At 28.2% G+C, this 24,802-nt stretch overlaps 4 protein-coding genes across 6 annotated transcripts; all 4 read right to left on the minus strand.

Annotated features, from left to right (window-relative positions):
* Window positions 1-119: 119 nt before the first annotated feature.
* On the minus strand, window positions 120-6,873 carry LOC145750106 (protein PAT1 homolog 1-like). Of its 2 annotated transcripts, none has more exons than XM_082566051.1 (21): window positions 6,735-6,873; window positions 6,573-6,639; window positions 6,029-6,130; window positions 5,676-5,853; window positions 5,486-5,579; window positions 5,252-5,368; window positions 5,017-5,135; window positions 4,743-4,935; window positions 4,355-4,558; window positions 4,118-4,278; window positions 3,915-4,061; window positions 3,284-3,437; window positions 3,064-3,178; window positions 2,836-2,939; window positions 2,506-2,586; window positions 2,309-2,373; window positions 2,065-2,233; window positions 1,747-1,821; window positions 1,507-1,626; window positions 1,295-1,374; window positions 120-1,072 (listed from the first exon to the last, which is right to left on the minus strand). In XM_082566051.1, exons 1-21 carry the CDS (start codon window positions 6,771-6,773, stop codon window positions 868-870), a joined length of 2,589 nt encoding a protein of 862 aa, XP_082422177.1. In that variant the 5' UTR covers window positions 6,774-6,873; the 3' UTR covers window positions 120-867. The 2 variants fall into 2 exon arrangements, with proteins under 2 accessions (XP_082422177.1, XP_082422176.1); XM_082566050.1 differs by having other exon boundaries at window positions 5,240-5,368.
* A 469-nt stretch (window positions 6,874-7,342) lies between these two features.
* On the minus strand, window positions 7,343-13,526 carry LOC145750473 (alkaline ceramidase 3-like). The gene is made up of 8 exons (XM_082566514.1): window positions 13,039-13,526; window positions 12,665-12,775; window positions 12,440-12,492; window positions 9,103-9,155; window positions 8,887-9,004; window positions 8,458-8,615; window positions 8,045-8,201; window positions 7,343-7,650 (listed from the first exon to the last, which is right to left on the minus strand). The coding sequence occupies exons 1-8, from the start codon at window positions 13,139-13,141 to the stop codon at window positions 7,603-7,605; spliced, it is 801 nt and encodes a 266-aa protein (XP_082422640.1). The 5' UTR covers window positions 13,142-13,526; the 3' UTR covers window positions 7,343-7,602.
* Window positions 9,482-11,994, minus strand: LOC145750133 (chymotrypsin B-like). The gene is made up of 4 exons (XM_082566082.1): window positions 11,430-11,994; window positions 10,999-11,190; window positions 10,477-10,668; window positions 9,482-10,117 (listed from the first exon to the last, which is right to left on the minus strand). The coding sequence occupies exons 1-4, from the start codon at window positions 11,873-11,875 to the stop codon at window positions 9,754-9,756; spliced, it is 1,194 nt and encodes a 397-aa protein (XP_082422208.1). The 5' UTR covers window positions 11,876-11,994; the 3' UTR covers window positions 9,482-9,753.
* Window positions 13,527-13,912: 386 nt separating the features above from the next.
* Window positions 13,913-24,377, minus strand: LOC145751278 (uncharacterized). 2 transcript variants are annotated; one of them, XM_082567387.1, is made up of 19 exons: window positions 24,173-24,377; window positions 23,817-23,964; window positions 23,504-23,624; window positions 22,986-23,159; window positions 22,316-22,403; window positions 21,608-21,760; window positions 21,266-21,363; window positions 20,785-20,948; window positions 20,552-20,625; window positions 20,173-20,244; window positions 19,660-19,879; window positions 18,734-18,757; window positions 17,839-17,960; window positions 17,382-17,513; window positions 16,846-17,034; window positions 16,357-16,542; window positions 15,791-15,934; window positions 15,048-15,182; window positions 13,913-14,716 (listed from the first exon to the last, which is right to left on the minus strand). In XM_082567387.1, the coding sequence occupies exons 1-18, from the start codon at window positions 24,281-24,283 to the stop codon at window positions 15,057-15,059; spliced, it is 2,346 nt and encodes a 781-aa protein (XP_082423513.1). In that variant the 5' UTR covers window positions 24,284-24,377; the 3' UTR covers window positions 13,913-14,716; window positions 15,048-15,056. The 2 variants fall into 2 exon arrangements, with proteins under 2 accessions (XP_082423513.1, XP_082423514.1); XM_082567388.1 differs by lacking the exon at window positions 18,734-18,757.
* Window positions 24,378-24,802: the final 425 nt, after the last annotated feature.

A 24,802-nucleotide genomic window follows, 5' to 3' on the forward strand; every position in this document is an offset into this window, starting at 1 on the left:
TTTAATTTCGTTCTATTACCATATATTACCAGATTTGTAATTCATAGATTTCGCATTACAAAGTAATACCTATTACTAAATCAAAGGTATATTTAAATGAAACAACTTATGTTCAATTGAAACACATTTATTTCGTGAAAACCAACAACAACTTGATTGAAAAAGAATCGGATGGTTTGAAAGTTTAACTTATGCCACTTTCCCATCCTAATTCTAGACACAAATTTAAGGTGTTAAAAAAAGAATATTTGTACAATTTTAAAGAATTGGTAAATACAAAACAAATAATTATTATTTCGATAGAAATTTGTTACAACATCTAAATGGGAATCAATTTCAAGCTTTTAAAACAACAACTGCGACCATTCTGATTCAAAGAACAAGCTTTTAAATAGTGAAAAAATTCAGTGAAAAATTTACAAATAAATATCCAAATTTACACAAGATTGTCACAAATCTATAAAAGTTTACATTTTTAACAAACTACATTGAAAATTTTATAAATACATTTATACAATGGCAAAAAATGATTAGACCTTTTAATTTAAAAATAAACCTTAATAAAGAATTAAAACTGAGTTGGTATAAGGTAATAAATAATACATAATAACCTAAATTAAGTGTTTAAAAATGCTATTTTATAGTAATTGTAATCTATAAAATAATATGGTAAATAAAGTGTGTTCAATTAAAGTTATATATACATTATTAGATACTTTTAACAAGCAACAACTTTACTGATTTAGATACAAAATTAGTGTTTATTTAAAGGAGTTAAAGATATCTACTTATTATGCAAAAACTATTTTCCAAAAAAGTTTCTTAAAAGAAAACTTAACTTATTAAAAAAAATCGTTTTGTCTAAACCTAAAAAGCAACTAGCTTTCTAAAAGAATTTTCCACAATTTCTTGGGTTTGATTTTCTTTCAAATTTTCGTTCAAAATTGAAAAAACATCAAACGGGAAATCTTCCAATAACATCAATGGTGTGCTTGGTCTAGCATGTCGTGATCCTTCCTTTGGATTGGCTAAGGCAATTATGACATCAACAGTGCTGCCAATAAATTTTGCCCTAAAAATTAAAATATTTGATGATGTAGTTTTTGAACTAATTAAATATTATTTGCAACACTTTGATATAACAGAAATTTGAACTATTTATAGCACTTAACTTAAGAGTGTCAAAACATAAAAGCAGTGTGAATCAAACCCAGGACCTTCAGTAGTAAAGCCAAGTATTCCTACCATGCTAATTGGCAGACTAAAATATAGGTATTGTAAAATTTAATCTTACCATCTAATATCTTTGATTTGATCTTCACGAAACACTAAACTACCACAATATAACAGCTTTACAATGATGGACACTCCAACCTATAACACATAACAAGTATAAAGTTAATTATGTTATTCTTTACAAACTTTTAAACATGTCAGTTATTCATTCCAAAAAAAACAAGATTTAAGTTCCAAACCTTCAGAATATTAAAAAAAATAAAATTAAACCTGATCTTTGAAAGCCGAGGTGATTGAAAAGGTGCTCAACAGAGACACCAAGTGTACAAGGGCATCAGAATTACAATTATAAATTGTTTGGCTTATCGGCCCATAAAGTTCATGTAATACCTAGAAAAAATTGAATTTAAAATTGCGTAAAAAAGAGTTTAAAAAAATATTTTTATTAACTGCTTTAAATATATTGACAAACAAAATATATTTTGATTTAAATTTAAAAGTATTACTTACTCCATCTCTGGAATCTCTTTTAATAAGAATTGAGATGTGGGAAAAGATTGACTGAACAACTATTTCACATTGAACCTAAAAAATTTTAATTTAAGTTTTAATTACACAGTAATTAAAAACAATTAAAACTAATATTAAAATATTTTTCTCTAAAATTAATTTTTTGGACCAAATTTAATTCTTTAAAACATTTTAAGATATTTAAAAGCAGTACAAGGGGATGTAATAGTAAGAATAATTGGCTACATTAAATGAGGTCCTGGGTTCAATCCCCGCTGCTTCTTAAACCAGTTTAAAATTATATTTCTTCACATATACCTGTGTTAAAAACATCATAACTCTAGCCAGCAATTTTTTTCCTTTTCTAATTTTTAAGATTTGGAAAATGTTTTCATCAAAATATTGAAATTCTTTTTCCAAGTTATCCAGGCCCAAAACTGCTGACATTTCTGCCAGTTTAACTTTTATGTCTGCCAGAATAATATCCCTAAAAACAAATATAAGGTACATTTAATATTAACATCTAAATACTATTTTGTATCAAAACATTTATAAACCAAACCTTTGCTCAAAGTTTTCCTCTGCTTTTTCATCCAATTCTTCAATTAAAACAATCAACTCATAAGTCTAAAAATAATAAAAATTTAGAACAGAATACGTAAAAAAAACCTCAATTTTCCTAATACTAAAAAAGTTTAATATATTATACTAACACAACTAAGAATTACATATTTTTAAAAATAGATTTGAAAATTTTACCTTCTCTATTTTCTTGTAGACAACTAATCTTTTACTTAGAGTTTGTCTGCTGGTATCTGATGCAGTAGTGTTAGTAGGAGTCTAAAAATATAAATTATGATTAACAATTCGCATTTCTATCTTATTTTTGATAGTAACTCATGCATGTTTCGTCTATAACAGTATGTCCACTATATAGGCATATAAAATTTATAAAACTACCATTTGTGGTGTGCGACATATTAGTTAAAAGTTGTGACCATATTACAACAATTAATTTGTCAAATGCAGGAGGGGCTTACTAGTTTAATTTACAAAAAATTAAATCAATTTTCAACTTTAACATCATACCCCAGGTTCTTCATCCTGATTGGTTGAGTGAACAATGTCAATGATCTGGCGAGGATTATAAACACTAGAAGCAGTCAACTTACCGAGAGAGTTTTGAAATTGAACTAAAATTTAAAAAATCAAAATTTAATTTAAGTCCCATTTGATGTTAATTTTATTTATTTTTTGAACTGTCTAGGCCTAATGAAATCTACAAATATTCTTTAAGAACTTGGTATATTAATTTACCTGGAATATATTTCTTGTTATCAGAGTTAGGTTTAGTCGGAGTTAAAAGTCTTTTCGCTTTGTCAGATTCTGTTGTGTTCAATTTTCCTTCTCTAAGTTTTCGTTCAATGTAATTCTAGTAATAAATCAAAAATAGATAAATAAGATTTAGTAACAATTAAGGTTAAAATGTTTTAACAAATATCATTCTTAGAAGTTTAAAATATTTTTAGTAGCAGACCTGATAATAATAATCATCAATCTCCGGCCGGTCACTCTGTAGCGCCATCATCTGGATTTTAACCACCCAATCCTTCTCTTTTTGATTCATGATGTTTGCGTAAGGATCCAAAATATTTCCTACCCAACCATCTCGTGTCATACTCGACTTCTCTCTAAAAATAATTATTTTAGTTACTAAACTAAATCAATGTAATTTTATGTCTATTATAAATTAATCCCTAAAAATAAATGTGGGATCACTTGTACTTTACAGCCCTGGATCGAACTCGTGTACTAAATGGTCTTCACAAATTCCTTCTTGTACTTTATAGTCCTTAGTCCTCACTAATTGTTTTTCTTATTTAACATTTCTAATTTTTTTTAAGGATTGTCAAGTACAAGTGATCCTAAATACTCTTAACCCTAAATTAGGAAATTCAAAAAAATAATGTCCCACAATTAAAGATTTAACAAGCATTAAGTAACCCAGCAAGAAAAAATATCATAGGTAAGATATAATTCATAAAAAAGTACCAATAACAACAACCCTCCTTTTTCTAGACATCCATACAAAACCCCACACACAAAAGACCCCAAAAATAAAAATAGAAATAAGATAATTCAAACAAGTTAAAATGAGCATGTGTTACCTATTCTGGATGTAGTTTCTCCTGTTATTATATCGCTGTTGTTGCATCCTAACAAACTTGCTATGCTCTGGGTGAAGATGCCCAGGACCCACCCTCATATGAGGAATCCCCGGAATATTATGAGATTGTTGAAAATTGTTTCTTGATCTGAAAAAATTATATAAAATAAAATTTCAAAAAATTTTTTAAATAAATTTTTTTACCTATTATTTCTGTTGTTCATCTCTGGAATATTAGGTCGCACCATTCCACGATGTCCCATAAGTGGCATTCCTCTCTGATTGGTTGGAATTACAGGCGGCATCATGGGAGAACCAATAGGAGAAGAAAGAGGTGAATGCATTCGTAATCGGTTAAAAAAATCCTAAAAATTAAATTCTTTAAAAATAAAAACCAAAATTAAATGAAATTTTTAAAAAAAGTTTGAACTTTTAAATTACCTGTGCCATTCTTGGGTTCATTGGGATTGAGGGTCCATGGGTCCAAATCGGGGGTCTAACCCCTGGTGGGAAAGCACCTCTAATAAGAAAAGGTAGTCTAGGTGGGGGGAGACCAGGGGGCAAGTTTAAGGGGTGAGGGAGAAGCCCCGAATTACCTGGAGGACGAATTTGAGGTCCTTTACTCTGTTGTTGTTGTTGGTTTTGCTACAAAAATAATTAAAATTTTAACTTTTATTATTACCATACATCATACCTGTCTAAAAACCAAGCTAATTAACAAAATTTAAAGAACTTTAAAGAAAAACTTTATTAGTTTTGCAAAATTTATTAAAATTTAACATTTCATAGAATGTAATTCAGTTTGACTTTTTTTCTATTTAAATTTAACCTGTTGTTCAAGTTGATGCATCATGTCCATAATTACATGCTTTGGGGGGGTACCAATAGGTAAGTTAGAGGGGGAAGGGCTTCCAAACACGGGGGACACTGACCTTGGGGGTAGAGAACGATCTTCAGGGTTATTAGAGTCATTTCGGCAACCTTGAGGAATACTTATTCCAAAAGTAGGGGAAGGCCCACGACTGAGAACAAAATAATTTTGTAAAATTTTTAACTTTTTTCTAAATTTAAAATTTAAAAAAAGACACAGAATAATTTTAAACCTTGGTGAAGCAGACGCTTGCATCTCTCGTTCTAAATCCTCTGCTTTTACAACTAATCTACCACCAGGTGGCAGTGTGGAGTCATCTTCACACTTGAGCGCACTCACAATTGAATTATCCTAAATATTAAAAATAGTTTAAATAAAAAACATATTAAAATGCTATAGCATGTATGAGTTAGCAACTCAACGTATGAACACATTCTAAAATTTAATATATTTACATTAAGTTCCACCTGTAGTGGGGGTTCCAATCCACTTTCAACATATCCAGGAGGGGGCGATGTCATTCTTCTTATCATTTGGGGAAATCCCCCTTTTAGATCATACGAATTCTCATCCCAAATGTGGCGCTAAAAATTACATTTTAAAATTTTGCTAGAAATTTCGAAATACAAAAATAAATATAATGCTTTATTTTGTAGTTGGCTTTTTATATTAAAATAAAATAAGATATAGCATTAACTTACAATGTTAGTGCTGTCAATTAAAGCTTGTGAGTAAGGTGGTTCACTACTTTGTGAAAACATTGCCAAATTATCGGGTTCATAACTTTGCTGTAACCTTCAAAATAAATTTAATTTAAAATTATGAAAAAATAAATTTGAATTTACCACAAAATATTTCAAAATTTACAAAAGTTAAACTTAATTTTTTTACTTTTGTGAATTGTTGAAATGAATTGGAAGACTTTGCTTTTGAAGACTAACAATCGCAGGGTCAATGACCTCATCATCCATCTTTACTGCCCCTTGGTGGTTGGTTTGTACTTGTTCAGTCGTGCGTGACAGTCGATTAAACAACCTGCCATGATCACCTCCATTATGAAAAGTAAAATCTAAAAATAAATTAAAGTCTTTTTCATTTGTGTTTGCAATGTAATAGCATAGTTTAAAAAGTAATATAGTTGTTAATTGCAGGCAGGAAGTATTCAGTTGGTGATATCCTTAGCTTAACCAAATTAAATGGTCAGCTTCCTTTACAATAAGAATGAATCCTTTACAATAGGTTACCTTGTGTTGTGGCTAGATCAAAATCCAATTCATTTTGATTAATTTTAAGTTTGTTAAATTCTGATCCCACCAAAACATTGTGATCCAATTCCCAATCCTCCTCTGTAAAACCAAATTTGTAAAAAAAAAATCTTTCAAAACTTTAAGTATTTTTTTTGTATATATCTTTATCCTCGATGTTAGAAAGTCGAATGCGCGACTTAGACATAGAGTAACATCAGTTACTCCGACCCAGTCTCAAGTTGCCTGTGGCGGTTTGGTATATTATATAGATTATAATTGCCCGATAATTATACTGCTGATTAAGTGCTGGCTCAGCAGAAGTTCGTATCGTTTATAGCGCCTTACTTAAGGGCACTACAGCATGAGATCTGTGGGGATTGATTCTATGACCTAATGTGTTGCAAGTGTTCTTACCACTACACCATGCCGCCGGTATCAAAGTTAGTTTTAATTTTTTTCTAAGTTACAAAAGTTTAAGACAGCTTTTTTTAGATACAAAAAAAATTAAATTATATATATATAAAATTAAATTTCAAATTACCAACTGCTCCAGCACCAAATGTGTCTTCATTTAAAAGATCAATTTCATCAACATCATCACCAAGAACCTAAATTGATAAATATTTAGTCATATTTAGTTAAAAACCAATTTTTTGTGCTGTATGTTGGCGCATGAGATTATAAGTCTTTAAGATAAACTTACCAGGTCTTTATCATTTTGCGAAACAAAAATCTTCTCCATCAAAATTAAGTGGAAATTTCACTCGCATTGCTCAAGAATTAACTAAATTAAATTATTCTATTTTGGGTTGCTTTTTAATAACTTTATCTTTTAATCAAAGGCTCTACCATTAAAAAATATGATTGGTTACAGTTATATAATTAAATATTAAGAAAAATGAATTAAAACTTTTAACGTTTCGATCAAAACGAAACCTAATTTTTGACAAAATGTATTACTGACTGCTATTACTTTTCTATTTAAATAATAAATAAGGAAGTATTAATGTTTTAAATACAATTTAAGCGCTTTAAACTTTCTTAAAACCCTAAAAAATACAGTTTTAACTAAACATATTTCGTAAGGTACCGCTTTTATATTGAAATTATAAAACGTTTGATAAGGTCACAAATTAGTAAAAATCTTTGCTCTCAATTTCTAGTGTTTCCCACTAATTAATTTAATGTTTATCCTCGGTGTTAATTTAAATAAAAAAAGTGGAATTTACCAATATATTAGTAATTTTTTTATTAATTGGAAATTTTTTTTTTATAATAACAGGCTCTTGTATTTTAGATATATTTTCTGGGTTATATTTAATAAGAAAAGAAATGTAAAGAAAAACACAATGGTAACAACTGTAAAATACTAAAATAACTAAAAAAATAAAATTAATGTGCTTATAATTAATATCTTAAAAGGATTAAATACTAAAAATTGAAATCAATAAAATACTACATTACATAGGAACAAATAACTGAGGTCTAATACAATAAAATCTCTTCGTTAAATTGTCCTAAACTACTGAACATCGACAAGGGGTTAATAATTCTTCTTTAAAAACATTCATTTACTCTTTAGTTCCAACTTGAAGATATGGCCAAACACCCAACATTTTCTAAAAACATTTCCAACATAAATTAAATATGTTATAAGTATAAGTGCGTATAAACTGGCACGTGGTAAGAACACTTGCTACACATGAGGTCGTGGGTTTAATCCTCACTGCTCTCATGCTGTTGCGCCCTTTAGAAAGGCGCTATAAACGGTATAAACTCCTGCTAAACCAACCTTTAATCAGCAGCATAATTACTGGGCAAATATAATCTATAATATCCCAAACTGCCACAGGCAACTCGAAACTGGGTTGAGTAGCTGCTAATGTTACTCTATGTTTAGGCCATGCAGTCGACTTTTCAACATTGACGATAAAGATATAAAACATTAAAACTTAACAATTAAATATTCACAAAAAATTTTTTTTATAAAAAAATCCCCATATTTGTTGTTACCTGATAAGAACATTGTCGTTTAAGGTGTAACTGTCTTGCATAAGTAGAAAATAAAATGTGCAAATTAGTTGCAAAGCCAGTAAAAATATGCCACCAAGCATGTAACTGGGTCGAGGCTCTAACTAGACTATAAGGTTCAGATTTGGAACGCAAAGACCTAAAATAATTTAATCAAATTGTATTAAAAAATAAATCAAAATATGTTAACTAGGCTACTATGTTAAACAATTCCTGATGTAAAAAGATCAACTTTATAGCCTAATAATAGGATTATTTTCATTTTTGCCAGCTTGGTATATTGTTAACTAACAGCATTTATAAATTAATAGTCCAGCTAGGACAGTTCTTTCAACTTAGAATATAATTCAAAATTGCTTTTTAAAAGCAGACCCAACGTGTTATACATATCCTACCTGAGATTAGCACAAAAAGTGTTGTCAATACTCCAGAATATAAAACCACAAACATAAAATACCAAAGAAGCTAACACAACATGTTTAATTTGTGGGAAGTTTTTCCAAGCTATTAAAGCTTCATAAATAAGACCAAATACAAGCGTTGCATAGCTTATCTGTATAACATAACATAATTGTTTAAAAATCCCTTCGGCATATTATCGAATACTATTTTTATAAAATGTTTTTGGCAAATTATATTGGACAGTTTTTAGCTACATTCTTTGGGATTATTAACTTATGCTTAATTTATTTTAAAATTGTTTATTATTATATTTTCTTTATTAGCATATGTCTAATTTTAAACTGTCAAATTTATAATTATAAAATTATATTATTTTCTTTATTAACAAATGCCTTATTTAAAATGGTTTTAATTTCTTTTACCTGATGAAAAATGGGGTTGGGCCATAGTAAATACACAACTGTAACAGTAATGCTTATAATTGACATAAGAAAAATGTACAAGTAGTTTTTTTCATGCTTGGGTGCAGTATGTTGGTGCCTAAATTAAACAAAAGGGTTAGAAATTCGGTTTACAACTTGGAATTCGCAATGATATCTTTTTCTTAGTTTTTATGTAAAATAATTTACAATACTTACAATGAATAGAGAAAAACACAAGTCCCATAAATCATAGGTAGTTCATCCATAAGCTAAAAAATGGAATACATATTGTTAAAAATTAAATAAAACATTTGTTGAATTTTAAAGAGTGATTAACTATTGCTGAACTTTAAGGTAGAATTCTACATCAAAAGATATTCTACAAAAACCACACAGTTTATTATATTTTTTTGTATTGAAGTGGAACCAAAGAAGACATAATAAAATAAACAATAATTTTACACAATAAAAATTAAAGTTTTCGACTAAAGTTAACGATGTATTAAAACAAATTCATAATTCCATGTTACTGGTACCACAAAAATCTGACTAAAGCGATCACTATTTCAGCTAAAACTCTTTTATTTTTAAGGACCTAAAAAAACTAATATTCAATGTATGAGAAGGCAATTTTCCAAACCGACTTAATGAACAGATCTTAAAAGCTAATTAATATATTATAAAGCTAAGTGTACACTATATTTTTGTATGTTAAATTTTTGGCTTACTAAATAATAAAATTTTTGTTTTTAATGGTCGGGTAAAATAATTGCAGCCAGATATTAGTTGAGAGTCGTAACCATAATGTGACAATGAAAAACCTGCATGTAGGGTAGACTATCGACTAATATGATTAAAGTAAACTTTTCAAGTCTTTTTACATTCAACATCTGAACATGGTCCATATCCATCCAAATAGCAACAAATCCATGCCACATAGTTAGGCACATGTGCAAATACGCTCGGCGCACCTTGACACTTCGTGGCACCAAAACTTGTGGCACCATAAAGTGTCCATTTGTTGTCACTACCCTTACACACAAAGGGCCCTCCGCTATCACCCTGACACGTACCCATTGAGCCCTCTGATGCACAAAGGTGAATTTTATGTTGAATTGTTTTAGAGTAACTTTTACCACATACTGGTGAGCTGACAACTATAAGCGAGGTTTGTTTTAGAACTTTGTCAAAACCTGTATTCATTGTTTTGCCCCAACCACTTGCCCAGCATCTAAGAAAATTAAAAATTAATTATATGCGTACTAAACAAGTTTAGGTTAAGTAAGATACTAAAATGCTATGTAATGTTGTGTAATGCATTATACTCTTTGTTTATTTTTTGTTTTGAAACTGTAGTTTATAAGCTATAACATGTTTTAAATAATTACAAAACAATAATGTATGACAAATTTGAGTTGGTGATGTTCCCCAATAATTATGCTCCTGATTAATATTGGCTCAGCAGGAGTTAATACCATTTTTAGCGCCTTACTTTAGGGAGCTTTGGCATGAGAGCAGTGAGAATTAAACCTCGGACCTCGTGCAGTGAAAAGTGTTTTGACCACTACACCATGCTGCCAGTGAACATACTTTCTGCCAGCTGGTAGATAGTCTCCAGGTTTGGGAAGGCAAGCAAAAGTAATAATAGGAGAAACTGATGCTTGATCTAAAGTAGATGCAAGTTTAAGTAATGTGATGTCATTTACAGGTGAAGTTCTTTGTCTTGAAAATACGGCCAAGTTGTTTTTTGGGTGATGGTAAATTCTCTGAATTGAAGCCATTCTAATTGAAAAATAATTAAACTAATTATAGTCAGGATAGAATAGTGAGCTAGAATAACATTCAAGTACATTATACAGTCATTTTTATTTATTACAAATGTTTTAAAGTTAAAAACTGCACCATATGTAAGGTAAATTCAATTTTATTTATTTTAACCTTATTAAATCAGCAGCTTAATTATTAAGTTATTATAATCTATAATATCCTAAACTAAAGTCAACTCAAGACTGGGTGGAGGTAACTGATGTTACTCTATGTTTAGGTCGTGAAGTTGACCTTGCCACATCGAGGATAAATAAACAAAAACAATTTTTAAACTGTGATAGATACCTTGCTCCATCTTTTAATGATGATTTATAATGACCACCAACCACTACCTTATATCCAGTTGGGTTTGTGGTAACTTTATTCTTAAATGCATTTAGAAAGCAATGAGCAGCGGTTATGACAAAGTTAGGTCCAATTAAAGTGCCTCCGCAAGTATGAGTAATTGATTTTACACCACCACCATAATCTTTATATCTAAAATTTAAAATAGTAATTTTAGTTATTGTATTACAAAAAGAGTTAGGGGTAAAAACTCAAGAAAGTATTTAGACTAACCCCTGAAAATATAAAATGTAATAATTACACCTTTGACTTATTTTAAAGAAAATTACTTAATGATTGACTGTAAAAAAATTATGTTTTGTTCCATTTTTTTTAAAATTATTTATTTTTACTATTATCATCGTTTATAAATAAACAAGGTTGCCACTTACTTGACCAAACTGACCTGCCACGGCCAGGTATGTTTTGTGGCTTCAGTTCCTCCCACGATTCGACTTGTTATCAAGTCAGGCTGGGTTGCTGGATTTCCACAATCCCCTCTTAAGGTTGCCCATCTTCCATCAGTATAAGCAGATGGTGTGTTCACAACTGGTTCATCAGTTGGTTTACTGGTTGTTCCTCTAGGAGCAATGGTTCTTTCTATACCAGCAGGTAATGGTGAATTGGTTGAAGCTGCAGCTGGTGATTGACCAACAGATAAATACATTCCAGTGCATATTCCAACCACTAGTATCACTGATAATACTGCTATGGCATTCCTCCACATCTTTTTAGCATTAATTTCTTCGTAATCTAAATCCTGTATTTTACCGACTGCATTTGCCTTCCTCTTGGCTCTATCCATTTTAGATTGTAAATCTTTGTTTTTTAAAGGCATTTTTAATCCAATAAATACTAGCACAAATTTTTCATATAATAACTTTTCTAAGCTACAAATATCTTATTTCCTGGAACAAAATTAGAATTCTTTTTATTTCTATTGGAGTAGCTTAAAGGTTGTACTGTCTAAACCAAAAAATAATAATTTTCCCTTCCTTTATTCTGCAAAAGAAACAGCAAAAAACATAAATTAACTTCACCTGTTGACAAATTTAATCTAAATTTTCTTTCTAATTTATCTCTAAACTTTTCAACATTCTTATTAATATACACAATATTGATAAATAAAACAATTAATTTAAGATCAATTTTTAAGGTAGATAAAAACAACCTTTTCTCGTTTATATTTAAAATATATTATATTATATTTTAACAGAAGCATAAAAGTAACAGAACTTATATATATATTAAGTTACATATACTTAACTTCAAATTTATAAAAATTCCTTTTTAACAGAGATGTTTTAAAAATAAATAATGTTATATCACACACTGCCAGACAATAATAAACTTACTTAAAATTTTTAGATCAAGGGTTTGTATTAAATATAAACTTGTTTACCTGCATCTCATACCACAAGGTCATATGAAACATCCAAGATCCTAATCCAACAGCTAAACATAATATTAAACTTACTTTAATTATTTTGAATACTTTTCAAGTTATAGTTTTACGCAAGAAAATTTATAAAGATTAAAACCTAAATATTAATTACTTGATAAGAAATTAGTGTAATATACATTTAGTGTAATCAATATAAATTAAATAGTTTAGTTATTCACCTACCTAATAAGCACAAGTTAGAAAATATATGTCGCTTTTCAACTTGATTCCTCCAAAAATAAATTGAACAAATAAGTGGAGGAATAATCATAATCACATTGCTAACAGTGTTCCCTAAAAAATTCAAAGATTTGTTTTATTTTTAAATCTGCAATCTGTGAAGGTTATGTTACCATTTAAAATTACAGCATCATAACATGAGGTCTAGGGTTTAAATTTTATTTTTTTAACAGCAAAAAATTTTTCAGTAAGTTAACGACAGTTTTTACTCTTAACATGCCAAAAAAAAACACATTGTAGCAGTAAAAATTGAACACCTAACCTACTGAACCTAAGAGTCAAGTAAAAATAAAAATATTATTAAAAACAGAACTTACAGAATTCAGCAATGTTTTCAGTTACAGCATAATTTTCCTCACACCAATCCAATGTTGAAGTTGCTTCCCCCCACAATCCTATTTTATCAACTGAAGGAGCCATGCTAGATAGCCTGTCTGGCTGTTAAGCTACAAAAATAGACGATATGTTACTTAATATCAATTTACAAATAGCTTACTAAACTGCGAAGTAAATCATTAAGCATAAATATAAAACAAGGCAACAATGGGGATTGAACTAAGGACCCCATGTATAAATGTTTTAGCTACACAATTACTATTTTAAAACGCTTATGCAGGTTTTATAAAGCTTCAAAGTTAAGCACTTTTTTAATTTATGTACGTTCATCGTTCAGAACCTTACTAAGTTATGTATAGTTGTAAAACAGGCTATTTCTGAATATTAACTTTTGGTAATGCTCTTACTTAGACTGTTTTTAGTTTATATTAGTTAATTTTTTATCTAATTTAGTAAGTTTAGCTAGAAATTGGAACTACAATCAAACATAAATTTTAAACTGCAGCATTATTTTCATTAAGTACCGTAGCAACTACGGTTGAGTAAGTTTAAAGAGTAGAATAAATTTTGTACTTTGTCCTCAATAAACCTACCAAATTAATAGAATATACATCGATATTTAATTTGTAAAAAAAATTATTAATTTTAAATTCTCGAACGTTTTGTGTTAAAACGTAATCCAAGTTTTTAATTTGTTTGTTATATTGTCTTGAAAAAAACTAAGACTTATAATTTCATTTAGATTTATTGATCCTTAATATTTAATGATAAACCTAACTATTAATTTCTTGATTCAAACACATCTTTTTAGAATATTTCTAGTTATGTTTAAAATAAAGTAAACCAGTATAACGTACATTGAAATGTTTATTTGTTAAGGCTGAAATAAATCATATACAAATAACAAACGTAAATCAAATATTTTACAAAGCACCATTTGATCAAAAAATTTTATTTGACAAATCTACAAGCAATCTACTACGCTTTTACATTAACAATAAAAACAGAACTAACATATATACGATTCAGAGTTCGATGGCGTTTACAGATAATATATATTCAGCCACAAAGCATGCAAAGAGATTCGAATTATTATAAGATTTAATTTTAATTGAACACAAAAATGTCTAAGGATTACAAATATTGAAAACCAAATTACATGAAATTTTGTAATCACAGTGGGCCATATATAATTTGCCAGCATTCAAACTTAACTTAAATCAAAATAATCCAATATATTACTTAATAAGCATTATTACAGATTATTAAATTGTATATTGTTTATGTAAACATTTAGTACATATATATTTTTGCAAGGTTGACTCATAAACAAATTGGGAAGATGTAGAATTAAAATTAGTAAAAAAATATGATTAGCACAACAAAATATTTAATAAATTTTAACCAAAACACAAATATACTGAAACACTATAACATATATAAAAGGCTAACTGCAAATAGATATGAATCAAGTTGAACAAACTTTTGTTGACAATAACATATATTAAGCAGAGTGTATTATATTCATATGTAAAACTGTGCGTTAAAACAAGCCTGATGACAAAATATAAATTCTACAGAAACTACTTGCAATGTTGAAAAAGCAGAATTCTCTTCTGTTGGCGTTAGTGCAAATTTGGCAGTGTAGACAACCAATACCTATTAAATAATATAACAAACTTAACATTTTTTGTAAACAAAGAGAATTAGTAAATTTTTTGGACATTACATCCAGTGAATTATAAAGTAAAAAATATAATTAAAGGAAAAAGAAACATCAATGCCTAAAAAAGGTCTTCTTAACCTTAACTTTTCAATGACAAAATTTTTAATTACCGATTACAAATGCCTTACAAAAGTAATTTTAAATGTGCAGCTTTAATGTTTAAACTTAAATGTCTAATATAGATTTATATTCATCAGCCTTTTTTTTAATAATGATAAACTTTAAAAGCCCTAATTTAAAGCACAATTAATATGAAGTATATACCTTCCATGTTTAAGATTGAATAATTTCTTCTTGCGCAACTTTTGTTACATTTTCATCAGGTTCAGGTAAGTTGACTTCATTCTCAGTTGAAGTAACTTGTGTTTCAACAACTGTCACCACTTCGTTATGTTCAACCTAGTATGTAAAAAGGTATTCAGTTATAGCATCTATATACAATAGAGCTTAGTGGACAGATGTCCGAATTATAGGCCTACAAAATATAAAAATGCTGTTTGTGGTGCGCAGAGTAATTATTGCTAGCAAATTTTAGTCATAATTAATTTATAAATGATTGCTAGCAAGTTTCTGTTATCCTGGCAGCATGGTGTAGTGGTAAGAACACTCGCTACACCACATGTGAGGTCGTGGGTTCAATCCCCACTGATCTCATGCTGTAGCGCTCTTGAGTAAGTCACCATAAGCGATACGAACTTCTGCTGAGTCAGCACTTAATCAGCAGTATAATTATCAGGCAAATATAATCTATAATATTCCAAACTGTCACAGGCAACTCGAGACTGGGTTGGAGTAACTGATGTTACTCTATGTTTAAGTCGCGCATTCGACTTTCCCACATCGAGGATAAAGATATATACAAAAAAAAGGCATCACATTAAACTTAAACTATTCATTTTGTTAATTTTAACATTTTAGCATTATTAAAGCATTTCAACAAAATTGTTCTATTAAATATCAACAACTAAATGTAAAATAATAAACTAAATAAAATAATATTCTATTACCTTTGTTATTTCAGTAGTTGTAATAGTTTGTTCAGATGAAACAATCTTGTTACTGATTAACATCATATCATCAGAGGAAGGATCTGTTGTTGTGTTGTTAGTTTCGTAAGTAATCGTTTTTGTTTCTGTTTGCACAACTGGGGGCTAAAAATATTAAAAAAATTATTAAATGATTAGGTAAAAATTGTATTCAAAAACCTAAAATAATAATCAGTTCTATATTTATCAATTAGTTTTTAATATAACAAGTTACAAAGATCAATACAAAGTATAAACTTAATAATGTTAAAACATACCAGGAAGTAAAATTAAGCTATGTAACCATCAATTTCAAATAGGTAATACTATGTTGGAAAATATCAAAATGTTAAAAGAAAAAGATATCATAAATTTTTTGCTAATTTTTATATGTTTTCTGTTGTAACATGTTTAAGCTCTCTGTAAACGCCAGGTTTTGAGGTAAAAAGTGTGGCATTGGTGCTACTTAACCAAAATCCTTTGGGCAAAAATTATATTGCCATGACTGGTATACCACACTAGAATATATACTCATAATAAATCCTTACTTGGGTAGTCCCTTCTGGTGGAATTTCAGCACATGATTCCACCACCACTGCCTCAGTAAATATGGTTGGTGGTTCTTTGTACAAGGCCGGTGATTGATTGGGAGATTGGTTTGATGATTGGCTTGATAAACTGCTCGCACTTTGGCTTTTCTCTTGCACTTCGGGCCACAAAGATACTTCATGTACCTAATGATAATTGTAAATAGAATTATAAAATTTTAGCCAAAAAAATTGGTTTACTAATTTTAATAGTTGAAGAATTAAAAATAGTAAATTTGAGGGATAACTTGTACTTCATGGTTCTTAGATAAATCTTAGGAGCATTAAGAGAGAGAATTAGGTAGAGCTGTAAAGTACAAGAAAGAATTTGCTTGGACCATGAATTATGAAATAGAATTAGCAAGGACCGTAACGTTTTTAATTCAGTTTAAGTAAGGCAAAAAAAAAAAAAAAAAAAAAAATTTTTATGTTTTAACTATTTATCCCTACCTCATTTTCTTCTTGTGGTATGAGAGCATCTTCCACTCTTACTGTCCTTGTTTCCACAGTTTGGATCACAGAAATCTCTTGATCTTCCTCTTCTGGATGGAACCCATTTGAAACAACCTCACCCGGCTCCATAGAGACACTGGATCTCTGGGAAGATGATGATGATGACAATGAAGAGCCGGTGTTAACCTGTCAATCAAATGTCAACAATATTAAAAACTGTCAATCAAAAATAAGTTTACCAACATAACAAGTAACTATTAAGATATGATAAATCTTTTCTAGTAAATTTCTTCATTAAAATTTTAGCAAATACAACACATAGTTGTTAAACTACTACCCTCTTTTTATCCTATTTTTTTTTAATTAAGATAAGGCCACTCTATAACTTTTTATCCTATTTTTTTAACTAAGATAAGGCCTCTCTATAAGAATAACTAATATTTAAATATGTAATATTAGGCAAAAGTTGCCCAAATTTTGAATATCTTGGGCCGAATTCTTTTTTATTTTATAACAAATTTTTGACTACTTACTTGTTTAACTTCCCCAGCTTCTGATTTATCACTCTGTGAGTTGTCATCGTTAACATAAGTTAAAACAGTGAATGACTGGGTTGCTGTTGTCACATCTCTGTCACTATCTTCGCTCTCCTTCTCTTCATTTTTCTTTAAACAAAAATAATAATACCTAATGAATTTTTTACAAAAATTAAAAACAAAATGTAAAGAAATTCTAAAAAGGCAAAAACTGCCTGCTTTCCTCATTAAAAACTATCCTAAAACATAAAACATCCTATATCAGCTCCTGCCAAGTCAATATTTAAACAACAGCTTAATTATCAAGCAAATATAATTTATATTATCCCAAACTACCAAAGTCAACTCGTAAATCTATATTTAGGTTGTAAAGTCGACCTTACCACATCAAGAATAAAACAATATATATAGTACAAATAAATATGTTTTATAAACTTAAATATAAGAAACTTACTTGTTCCTGATCAGGTTTGCGGGGTGTTGCAGGCAACCTTGCATCGATCTCATCCAAAGAATCCATGCTAGTTCCGTGTCTGGATCCATGTTTAGGAGATGACGAGGAAGCCAGGAACTCAACTAAACACAAAACAAAATTAAACGTCAATATAAATTATACAAACATAAAAATGCTAAATTTTGGTTTTAAAATTTAATTAAAAATGATAAAAAAAAATCAATTTATAAAATTTTGATGTGTTAAAAAGGAAACAGAAGTTTGTAGATATTTTAATAAAACACTTTTTGCAAAAACTGTGTTTTAAAACTTTTACAAAATAATAACAATAAACAAAACTAGTTGAACTAAACCTAAATCTTTTAACCCCCTAATTAAAACCACAAACCAATAATTCTAAATTTAATCCCAAAAATTGAGCCTAAACTACTTAACAAACTCCCTAATTATAACATGCAAGCATAGCTAACTTATACCAAATAACAATATTTAAACAAATTGTTTATGACCCAAAAATTTAATAAGTTATTCTCAATAAGCTATGTTTATGTATAATTTTACATTTTGTATGTAGACATTGCTCCATTATTTAAAACCATTCATTTCTTAAAACTTAGTTGTACAAGGACTAAAATCTAAATTAAACTTTTTACCCATACTACCCATACTAAAGCAACTAGCCGAAAGCATTTACACCAAAATCTAAAAAAACAACTTTATAAACTATCAACATTAATTTAAGTACCGAGAAACATCAATTCAAATTATTAATTGTGTGTAAATATATAAACAATTATTCTGGTGAGGATTTAGCCAAACAGTTCATGCTTAGATGGTAATTAATGTTTAAATCAATGAAATCATGCACAAACTAAAAAGCATGATCTCAACTCACCATCCAAATTTTCATTTTCGTTCGCTAAAAAACATGAATTAGTTACAAGCAGTTTGGTGTTTTATAAAACCAGCCAATAATGCTGTTAATTCACCAAATTAAAGGTTATTCAAGTTTAGGTGAAGCAAATTGAATTTACATTTTATAATCATGTTTAGACAGTTGTATATTAACAAAAATGAGATTAATTAAATTATTAGTTTTTCAACTTTATTAATTTTAAATGCATTTTTAGCTTATAACAATACATGTTAATGTATAAGAAGCAAGTGTGTATGCCAATATGTGGTAAAAAAAAACAGCTTAAATAAACTGCCACAGCAAAGTGCAAGTTGTACAACTTTGAAAGTATGTGTAAAACCTAACCACTTGAACTTGATGTTTTACAGAGTAATGTATGCACTTGACCTAACAACTACAAGGTTATAAATGTCTTTTAAAATGTCTGCAATTTAACTTATACGTCTTAAACATAAGGTTGTAAAAACTAATTAGCAATGCCTTACAGACATAAAATTTAAGAACCAGGTAATTAAAATTGTTATTAAAATATATATAACATGTTTTAGAAATATATTTATTATGACCTTATTAAAAAACTAATAATAATTAATTAGTGTTTAGTATGTGTTAAAGATATAATATTTATTTAAAATAAAAATAAAATAAAAAAACACTTTATAATTTATATGTTTTATAACTTATATTTTTTAACTAATGAGTAAAGAAAATAATATTTCTAATTCAAAAACAAACAAAGAAAAAATAAAATAAAAATAAAAACTTGCTAGCTTTTATTCTAGGAATACTGAGACTATATTAAAAATTCTTTAACTAATAAAAAATTAACAAAAAATTAATAATAAAATAATAAATCAAAATAAAAAATAGTAAAATAATTAATAAAAAACAGAAACAAATTTTACTTTTCATTTTATGAATTGATTTCTGATGATCCGTCATAATATCGAATGCAGTTTTATGTTCCAGCGTTTCCGTGTTATTTTCTGGAGGGGGTGTGCTGCTCTCTGAAGGGGGTGTGCTGTTTTCTGGAGGGGGTGTATTATTCTCCCTTGGGGGTGTTGAAGGTGGGGTCGCAATTCTCATCGAGCGCCGAGGAGGCTTCACTGGGGCAGACAACGAAGTCTAAAAAAAAATGAAAAGAAGTTGTTTTAAAAAAACATTTTATTAATAGCAACCATATGGTAAGCTACTCATCTATATAACATGGACCCTAGATATATATACATATATACGTCCAATTTATAAGCCTACAAAATAAATAAAACTGCTGTTTGTGGTGCATTGGTAAATTATCGCAAAAATATAGTTAAAAGTTGTCACCACAATTGACAGTTAAAATCCCAATGGTACAGCAGGCTATCAACTCTTTCTAGCATTTTAAAAACTCAACTGTCAATTACAAAAAGTTAATTTACTTGTGAAGTTTCTTCCACAGTTGTGGTTATTATAACCTCTTCTGTTGTCTGTTTATGTTCTTTTTCTGGAAGCTAAAAGTGCAAAATTACAAAATTTTTTTTTTTTTTAAATTAAAATTTACATAAATATTTCATAAACTTTGCACAAATTATTAAATAAAATGCATTTAAAGCCTTTATAATTTTTTTAAAAGTACATTAAAAACAAAAATTATTAAATTTAACAACATTTACTACATAAACTTAACACGAATAATTTCATAAAATGCATTAAAAGTGTCTTGAATTTTTCTTTGTGTAAAAAAAGATTATATTTAACAACATTTAACATGGTGTAAAAAGATTAACTTAAAAACAAATGTGAATATATTAAACATACAGGAGGAGGTTGTTGAGTTTCTTCTTCACTTACAGATTTCAACGGACTTTTTGCTGGGTATTTAATAGAACCCTCTGTAACATAAATAAAGATCTGTTTCAAACGAAAAAACATGCACAATAAATAAGCTAAACAAAAAATAAATTGAAATTTTAGAAGTATATACAAGCTCTATATTACTGTTATATTTACAACTAGTACTGTTATAAAAATTATCAAGTATTTTTTTTTACCGGATCTAAGACGTTTGCTGTGGGTTCGAACAATTTTCGGTGGTGGTCTTGGTTCAGTTTCCCCGACAGCTTTCCTAGTCTCCATCTGTGTTCGACCACTGTACCTGAACTTTGATCCAACTCTGATCAACTTTTTACGGTGGCGTCGATCACTTCGATCCAACCTAATATAGATTTTGCATTTTATTTTTAAGGTCTCCGAAAAAAAATTAATTCAGATTCAAATATTTTCATTGTGATAGGCAAACTTAATTTGTTTATTTGAGTTTAACTTTCATTATCCTCTTTCATTTTTTTAACATTTCCTTATCATAAATTTGTGTGTTTTCTGTGTTTATTTTGACAAAAAGGCCTATTAATCAAAAAATCCATTGACTTGGATTTAATTTACTTAGAACAAATACACCAACACATCAAACATTATGTAAGAGTTCAGCTTATAATATGTATATGTTTATAAATATTTAGTAAATTAAAACACCTGAAGAAGGCATGATGCTCAACACCAGATTTCCACAAACGTTTGGCAGCTCGGTGATTCAACATTTTAAATCCAACCATGTTTAACTGGGTTTCGCCCTAGAATATAATAAATAATTCAAGTATTATCTAGTACCAGGTGTTAATACATTGAATATTATTCAGGTATTACTGTATTTAAACATAAAAAAAATTTTGTAATTTTTTAAAAAGTTTGCTAAAAATAGGACAAACATTTTACAAATTAAAACAAAGTACAATACACATATTGTATATATAATATTTAGCTAAATTTGCAATTTTTTCTTAAGAAAAATGAATGGTTAATATGCTTATTGCTTACATCTAATGGTCTTAACGTGACATAAAATTTGCTTCTAATATAAGAAAGTTTAACAACACGGGGCCACGCAAATCTGTTGATTAAAGTTTCCTCTCTGTATATAAGAACCCCATTCCAACTTATCCCAACTAATAACTTCACACCATCACTGTCCTAAAAATAAAAAAATTTTTTAAATATATATATACAAAAAATATGAGTGAATAATATGTATAGGCCTATATAAATGTATGGCAAATTTATAGGGCTATAAAATATATATAAAACTGCCATTTGTGGTCACGGGTAAATTATCACAATTATTAGTTAAAAGTTGCAACCATACTATGCCAAATAAAATCCTAACCATAGTGCATAATATTGACTAGTATATACCAAGACACACATTGTAAATATATAGGAAAGAGGTATAATAAAATAGCATTTTGTTTAACAAAAAGTTAGTTCAGAGTCACAAGGATTTATGTAAAAAAACAAAATGTTTTTATAACACAACTTCTTGTATCCAAGTATTACATTTCTAAAAACAAGTTAGTAGACATCTTTTTACAAACGCTTTAGAAAGAAATAACTAAATCTCCCCTTGTCATAATAAATTAACTTTGGTTACATAGTACCGGTAATGTTTAACCTAGGTACACATTAAAGTACATTCAAAAACAACAAGTCATGTCAATGAGATAATAAAATAATAAATTTAAAGTTCACCTGGGATTCATGCAAATCTACTCCATATAGCGGCAATTTTTTAGCTTTTTCTAGAAAATTTAATTCCGCTTGAGCAGGTGTTTGGCCACTATATAAAAAACAATAAAAATGTTAATATCAAACAAAAAAAATTGTGTAAATTAAATATTATAGAATATGTTTTAAAATTTAAAAACACTCAGAAATCGAAATAAAAAAGCCACAAAAGCCGGCTTTAAAAATATATATACAGGATCCATAAAAACCTATTTGTTTCAAATAACACTTTACATGGTTTAATATGTAGTAGTACAAACAACATATTGTGAAGTCAAAGTCTATTCAACCATAAAATAAAAGTTACACAAGATGATAATTTAGGCTTGATATACTAAATCCTATGTGAAATAATGTTTTATTTATAGAAAGTTTCAATGCAGTTATTATCTTAAAAACATGAGTAATTTGTTTTTTAAACAAAAATTTGCCTGTTGAGTTATTGGAATTATGTTAAAGACTAAGGGTCAGTTTGAACCTTTTTTGCAAGTTTGCCCTTTTTGAACATAAATTTGCTGATTTCAAAATAACTTGATGACAAACAAATTTTGTAATAAAATAAAATAATGACATAATTCTTACATAACTTTACAAAAGCAAATTTTTGTTAAGACGGAAAATAAAAACAATTTACCGATGAGTTTGGTGTAATGCCATCACTTTGCTTTCTAAATCTGAAGTCTGGTTAGGTGCAAATGCAAAATCATCAACATAATTCCCCTTCATTTCAGTTTTGTCATAATCTCCAAGTTCAGATTGAACAACATAGGAACCAAGAAGTGCATGAGTTACGAATGAGCACGGAAGTCTGAAAAATGTTTTAAATTAGCAAACCTTAAATAATATTTAAAAAATAAAACAGACTGTTTGGTATACAAATAGCAAACTGGCACTACAAGATTTAATTCATTATTATGCTTACAATGATTTACTTTTAACAATGATATAGCCTGTTTGAGTTATTTACTAAACTGTTCACTGGCGGAATAAAAAATTTATAAAATTACAACATATATATATTACTAATTTAAGAAATTTAAAATTCTACTTGGTGTTAACAATTTAATATAATAATCAACAATGTAATTTAATTAAACAATATTTAATCAAATGCTAAGAGAATTAAAAGGAAATTGATAACAGTGCATTTACCTTCCCTCCACAATATCATCTCTAAGTTGAAGTACCATATAATATCTTGTTATATCCTCATGTAGTTGGTTGGGGTCAGAAGGATAAAACTTCACAGCAAAATGAAATGTCCATGGGCCATCTAAATAAATAACGAAAATTTGAAAAAAAAGTTTAAAAAAGTGTTACTTTAAACCTTAATACAAAAGACCCTTTCTTATTTTATCAATTATATATATAAGTTAAGTGACTTAAAATGTTTAATATGTGTACTTTTTAATCTATATATACTTTAAATTATTAAAGTTGTTAAGTTTTTTAACATAACACTTACTTTTCACTTGTTTTTTAATCGATTTATTTTGTTCCAACCAATATTTTTCATTCGATAAATCATTAAAGTAAAGACCAAAATAATCATATTCAACAATGTTTAACAACTCATATATTTGCTTCAAAATTGCATCTCCATTTGCTTGTTTCTATAAAACAAAAACATAAATAAGCAAAAAATAATACAATGTGAAATTTCATAATATTCGCAAGACTAAAACTTTAATTTATTCATAGTTAAATGTCTACCATATATTGTCATTTACTTTTACCAGTTATAATATATTCATTTTTTTGCAATGAATATCTGAATATATTATATATACAATTTTTAACATAATTTTTATCGTAACTTACTGAAACTTTGCAAATAAATTGTTGCCCATTTAGCAAATGAATTTTACAAGTTTTTAGTTTTTTTGTTGGCGGTTTTGTTTGTTCATTATTTTCCACACTTTTTGTTTCCATTTTTAAACTTATGATTGATTGACAGGTCAGTTAAAAAAACGAAATTTACAAATCAAAATTAAAATTCAAAAAACACCAAGCAGCACATAACAAAAGCTCTGTCAAAAACATAAAATAATCATTTGTAAATAATAGTAATTATAAAAATATTAAACGTTTAATTGTCTAACAGCCTAACTGTTTTAAAGGCGTACAACTATATTTTAAGAAACAAAAGTTTGTTAATAAGCAATGGTTTTAAACTTTTTAAGTTTTTAAATAAATAAACCGCACTATGTCCTAATAAATTATTAATTTTTAAATTTTGTTAACGTAATGCTTACTTAAAAGTAGAAAAGTACTACGTTGACCTTTGACACAACAAGAGTTGTCGCTAAAATAAGTCAGGTAGTAAAATCCTTATTTTTTTTTCAAATTTCTAATAAGAGTACAAAAAAGACAATTTTATATGTAATTAACGAACTTTAAAATAAAAGTTAGTATAATACTTTTTACTAATTAGGCAAATTAAACAAGTAA

The sequence above is a fragment of the Corella eumyota genome, chromosome 4 (genome assembly GCF_963082875.1).
Source record: "Corella eumyota chromosome 4, kaCorEumy4.1, whole genome shotgun sequence".
NCBI lineage: Eukaryota > Metazoa > Chordata > Ascidiacea > Phlebobranchia > Corellidae > Corella > Corella eumyota.

Bases quoted from the DNA above. Each gene is read 5' to 3' on its own strand.
- LOC145750106 (XM_082566050.1), bottom strand. From the start codon at position 6,773: ATGGAGAAGATTTTTGTTTCGCAAAATGATAAAGACCTG. The intron at 5,369-5,485 runs GTAAGTTAATGC...TGTAATTTTTAG, and splicing joins TAATTGACAGCACTAACATT to CGCCACATTTGGGATGAGAA. The intron at 4,062-4,117 runs GTAAAAAAATTT...TAATTTTTTCAG, and splicing joins ATGAACAACAGAAATAATAG to ATCAAGAAACAATTTTCAAC.
- LOC145750133 (XM_082566082.1), bottom strand. From the start codon at position 11,875: ATGCCTTTAAAAAACAAAGATTTACAATCTAAAATGGATAGAGCCAAG. The intron at 11,191-11,429 runs GTAAGTGGCAAC...TTTAAATTTTAG, and splicing joins TGGCAGGTCAGTTTGGTCAA to ATATAAAGATTATGGTGGTG. The intron at 10,118-10,476 runs GTATGTTCACTG...TAATTTTCTTAG, and splicing joins TATCTACCAGCTGGCAGAAA to ATGCTGGGCAAGTGGTTGGG.
- LOC145750473 (XM_082566514.1), bottom strand. From the start codon at position 13,141: ATGGCTCCTTCAGTTGATAAAATAGGATTGTGGGGGGAAGCAACTTCA. The intron at 12,493-12,664 runs GTAGGTGAATAA...TATTATGTTTAG, and splicing joins TTCTAACTTGTGCTTATTAG to CTGTTGGATTAGGATCTTGG. The intron at 9,005-9,102 runs GTAAGTATTGTA...TGTTTAATTTAG, and splicing joins TGTGTTTTTCTCTATTCATT to GCACCAACATACTGCACCCA.
- LOC145751278 (XM_082567387.1), bottom strand. From the start codon at position 24,283: ATGGAAACAAAAAGTGTGGAAAATAATGAACAAACAAAACCGCCAACA. The intron at 18,758-19,659 runs GTAAAATTTGTT...CATGTTTTTTAG, and splicing joins ATCAATTCATAAAATGAAAA to CGAACGAAAATGAAAATTTG. The intron at 17,035-17,381 runs GTAAGTAGTCAA...TTTGATTGACAG, and splicing joins AAGCTGGGGAAGTTAAACAA to GTTAACACCGGCTCTTCATT.